Consider the following 1,965-nt stretch of genomic DNA (forward strand, 5'->3'; position numbering starts at 1 on the left):
TGCGCAGCGGAGGGACAGGCTCTGGAAATTCAGCCTGACGGTGTCAGAATCTCTCTCCGACTCCTCCGGATGACAGGACTGAGAAGGACAATACCGAGGAGCAATCTCTGCCCGCTGACGCTTGCCGGGGTACCTAGGCCATCCCGCTCTGCTGCAGCCGGGTCGCCGCCTCTCCGCAAAAGCCGGTGCTGCGGCTCGCGGGCCTCCGACGCGCCACTCGTCCGGGGTTCCCTGTCCCTGAAACAAACAGGCTTCAGCGCCCTGCTCTGTTAACTCCTGGTGTAAAAAGGTTTCCTGATTAGTTTCTCGCAGGTTACAAGGGCGGTTAAAAAAACCTCGGGGAGTGCCAGGGCAGTTACGTCTCGAGCGGGTAAGATACGAGCCTCTGCCTCGAGCGGCACCGCTGCTCCTAGCGCAGCACGGCGACACGTGTGTGAATCCGGCCGCTCGGGCGCCAGAAGGGGAGCGGCGATTCCCTCTGCGCTCTCCCGGCCTGGATAGAGATGAAAAAAAAAAACCCAACATAAACCAAAAATGACACAATTCAGAATTGATTTAGGATTCCAGAAACGTGGTTTGAACAGGTTCGATGCTACCGAAGCGCTTCAAGCACCTTCACCGCATCGAGCTTCCCTGTTTGCTACCGAGTATCAATTATTCACGCGAGCACAAGCGGTGAACTCTGCCCGGCGGCGAACCCAGCAGGTGAAGTTAACCACGAGGAAGCTTCAATACGAGCTAAATCCTGTTCCCACTGCACTGGATTCCAAAGTAGCTGCACAGGGGTGGTCGGTTTGGCCGCTCACTCCGCGCTTTTGAAACACCACCAAGAGTCACTCCTCCATCCCAAGGGAGGGAAGAATCTCAGGGTCTACTTTTGGAGAAATGGAGGCACAAAGAGGTGAAGCCGAAAGAGGAAGAAGCTGCATCGGGCTTGCAAAAGTTTTCAGACTCGTGGCCACCCCCTCAAAAAAAAAATCTGAAACGCCAACTGTCCTTTGCTCCCTGGACATTACATGATCCGCAGCGGTTAAAGCATCACAGGAGAAGGAAAGCGATAACCCGCAGAGAAACTGGACAGGTGTGCAGCTGACAAGGGTACAAAAAGTGTTTTGGGGCTGTATCCCCATTTTCACACACAGCTGGGCCACCCCCCTTTGGGTGCAGGATGAAAGTCGAAGCTTTTAATAAGCTTTTGAAAAATAAGTAACTCGACACAGGATATATTCTGGGGTTTTTTGGCACCAGCTGGAGGGGGAAACTGAGTGGATAAAAACATGCAAGTGATACCTGCTGCTAGGTCCCCCGTCCTACCTTCAGCACGGTGACCTCTTCCCAGTCACCCATCTTCACAATTTTTCTCTTATCTGTGTAAAGCTCCCTAACTTCATCAAACACACCTCAAGGCCGAGTTCAATTTCCAAGGAGAGAAATCCTGGCAGGCAGGTTTTGGGGTTTTTTTTGTAAAAAAAAAAAACAATGCTCTTACCTCGATCTCATGCATACGCCAAATTTCCTTTATTTTGCGAGAAAATAAAGGGAAAAAAGAAACTCTGAGGCGCAGAACATTTTCTGGGAAGAGGAAGCAGCGAGGAGGCTGCGAGCCCTTTCAGTTTCCGTTCCCGGAACGGCCGCCCCCTCGGCCGGGGAGCTCGGCTCCTCCCCGGCGGGAGGCAGGATTTCGGGCTTTTTGAAGCTCGCTCGGCTTTGCGAGCCCGCAGAGCCCCGAGTTTCCTTCGCAGCCTTGCCCGGGAAAGCGAAGCCCGGAGGAAAAGCTCCTTCCCCCAGGACCTGCGGCGATTTACAGCCCCGTCCCGCCGGGACGAGGTGCTGAGCCGGCCAGGAGGGGCGGCTGCTCTCCCGGCGTGGGGAGGGCTGCAGGAAAAATAAAATGCAATAAAAAAAATCGCCAGGACCAAGGCAGGACACGTGCTGTGTCCTTCCCCGACGGGAAGGGTCGGGCAC

At 54.5% G+C, this 1,965-nt stretch overlaps 1 protein-coding gene across 1 annotated transcript in view; it reads right to left on the reverse strand.

Annotated features, from left to right (window-relative positions):
* LOC104271810 (double-stranded RNA-specific adenosine deaminase-like) overlaps positions 1-493 on the reverse strand; it is a gene marked incomplete at both ends in the record, with an annotated part of 4,652 nt that extends 4,159 nt beyond the window's left edge. The window contains 1 exon segment of the mRNA XM_009866605.1: positions 1-493. This exon segment is cut by the window's left edge and continues 40 nt beyond it. Within this exon segment, the coding sequence (XP_009864907.1) occupies positions 1-493 (493 nt within the window).
* Positions 494-1,965: the final 1,472 nt, after the last annotated feature.

This window comes from Apaloderma vittatum, unplaced genomic scaffold (genome assembly GCF_000703405.1).
Source record: "Apaloderma vittatum isolate BGI_N311 unplaced genomic scaffold, ASM70340v1 scaffold9813, whole genome shotgun sequence".
Lineage (NCBI taxonomy): Eukaryota > Metazoa > Chordata > Aves > Trogoniformes > Trogonidae > Apaloderma > Apaloderma vittatum.